This window comes from Cervus elaphus, chromosome 12 (genome assembly GCF_910594005.1).
Source record: "Cervus elaphus chromosome 12, mCerEla1.1, whole genome shotgun sequence".
NCBI lineage: Eukaryota > Metazoa > Chordata > Mammalia > Artiodactyla > Cervidae > Cervus > Cervus elaphus.
The window spans coordinates 75,363,546-75,365,924 of NC_057826.1; the positions used below are offsets into that span (position 1 = coordinate 75,363,546).

Sequence of the window (2,379 nt, forward strand, 5' to 3'; positions counted from 1 at the left end):
GATTTTTTGTTATCATTTAATGTCAAAGTAATTTTACATATTGAAAAAACTAAGTAGAGCCCTAAAACCCAGAAAAAAGTACATTAAAAATTTTGGATAAGACTACATTTCACCAAGAAGACCAAAGGTCTGTGAGTTTTTAAATAAAGTACTTAGATTCTGGATGGAGCAATATAACTGTAGGCTAAATAAATGACCAGTATGTAGATTACAAGAAGGGTTCGTAGCTTATACTAAATTTTATTTTAGATCTGTTCATGTTGCAGCAAATGGCATTATTTTATTTTATTTTATTTTTTTTATAGCTGAAGGGTTTCATCACGGGTTTCCCTGGTGGCCTGGCAGTAAAGAATGCATTTGCCAAGCAGGAGACAAGGGTTTGACCCCTGGGTCAGGAAGAACCCCTGGAGAAGGAAAAGGTACCCCACTCCAGTATTCTTGCCTGGGAAATCCCATGGACAGAGCAGTGTGGAGGGCTACAGTCCATGGGGTTGAAAAACAGTGGGACACGACTTAGCAACTAAACAACAACGGCAACAATTTCATTAGACACATATTCCATCTGCTCCTCCGTTGATGGATATCTCATTAGACCCATGTTCCACCCGCTCCTCTGTTGACGGATATTCCATTGTGCTGTACAGCAGAAGCTAACAAGCACTGTAAATCAACTCTACTCTAATAAAAAGTTCGAAAACCAAAAGCAAATGCTGTTTTAAATGGGATGGCAAAATTACTGTGCTGAATTATTATCAGTGAATGTCACCTAGCTTGTTCCTCAGTTCCCCTCAGCTCAAACCTTTATTACTAATTGCTTTTGTGAAGCCCCCTTTCAGGATCAGCCTAACTTAATTACCAGTGAAAGAAAAATCGACAAAGTAAAAGTTTGTGGTGAGTCAGACATTTTTTCCCATCTGTGCACAGACCACATGACGTATGTAAATGACAAATCCCACTTCCTGTTTGGTGGAGTCACACAGGACCTGAGGTAATATGTATATGTGCTGCCAGGAGCACAAAGTCACTCTCAGCTTGAGGCAAAACTGAGCACAATTGTGCAGGGGAATCCATGCCTCATGGCGCTCTCCAGCCTGCTCTGGGTGTTCCTGGCCTTCACCTTCTCTGGTAGGGATGCTCCCACACATGGGTGCGCATGTTCAGGGTGAAAGGACTACACACAGGCCCGCGGTGCTTCACAGGGACTTGGGGAGGAAAGGAGGACTGGAAAAAAGCAAGCATCCTATGATTTCAGTTTGTTTTGGGGGGCAGTGGTCCTAAATGAGTCTAATTCCTACATTATTTTATTCACTGTTTCATCTCTGTTTTCTGATTTTCCCCACAGGATCCAGCATAGCCCAGAAAGTTATTCAAGACCAGCCAGACATATCCAGTCGAGTTGGGGAGTCAGTTACCCTGAACTGTCGGTATGAAACAAGTAGGAGCAGTTACAGCATTTTTTGGTACAAGCAACTTCCCAGTGGAGAGATGAGTTTTCTTACAAGGGGTGGCCGTTACTCTATAAATGTTGAGAGATCACGTAAATCATCCAGCCTCACCATTTCAACCTTACAATTGGAGGATTCTGCAAAGTACTTCTGTGTTCTCTGGGAACTCACAGTGCTTGAAATAATAGGAAAAGCTGAACAAAAACCCCCAAGCTTAATAAGAGAAAGCCTCTCTGCTGTAGGACCCAGGCTGAAATACACACCTGCAGATCCCAGACAATAAATGGTAGTCCTGTGGTTGCTTCATCTGTGGTCTGGATCAGAAGATTTAATTCTAAATAAAAGCTCCTTCCGTGTCATATGGAAGCAGGTGTCCAGAGTAACTTTCTACTGGTACAATCTCCTCTTGAATTTTTGACTTTAAATCAACCATACAGAACATGTATAAAGTTGTCTAAATTTGAAAACTTGCCCCATAATAATATAAAATGACACTTTCGCCTAAAGATCCTCACATCACAAATCTTGATATAGTACCTGAAATTGTCATGAAAATAATTTCCTTACTTCTTTCCTTTTAAGGCTTCCCAGACAGTAAGGGTAAAGCACTTGCCTGACAATGCATGAGGCATAAGACACAAAGATTTGATCCCTGGTTTGGGAAGTTCCACTGGAGGAGGGCGTGGCAACCCACTTCAGTATTCTTGCCTGGAGAATCCCTTGGACAGAGGAGCTTGGTGGGCTACAGTCCACAGGGTCACAAAGAGTAGGACATAACTGAAGCGACTTATTATACAGCCCGTTCCCTCTTAGATCATGTCAGGGCATATTCAGAGACGGAGAACTACCAGTGATGTAGAGTAAGAGATTAGTGATAAGGATTATTCCGCTTCTCCTGTGGCTCAGCTGGCAAAGTATCCACCTTCAGTGCAGG

General features: G+C 42.3%; 1 gene segment (V, D, J or C); it reads left to right on the forward strand.

Moving 5' to 3' along the window:
* The first annotated feature begins 1,019 nt into the window (after window positions 1-1,019).
* LOC122705710 lies at window positions 1,020-1,728 on the forward strand. The segment is given in 2 exon segments: window positions 1,020-1,125; window positions 1,343-1,728. Coding segments are annotated over 2 exon segments (435 nt in total).
* Window positions 1,729-2,379: the final 651 nt, after the last annotated feature.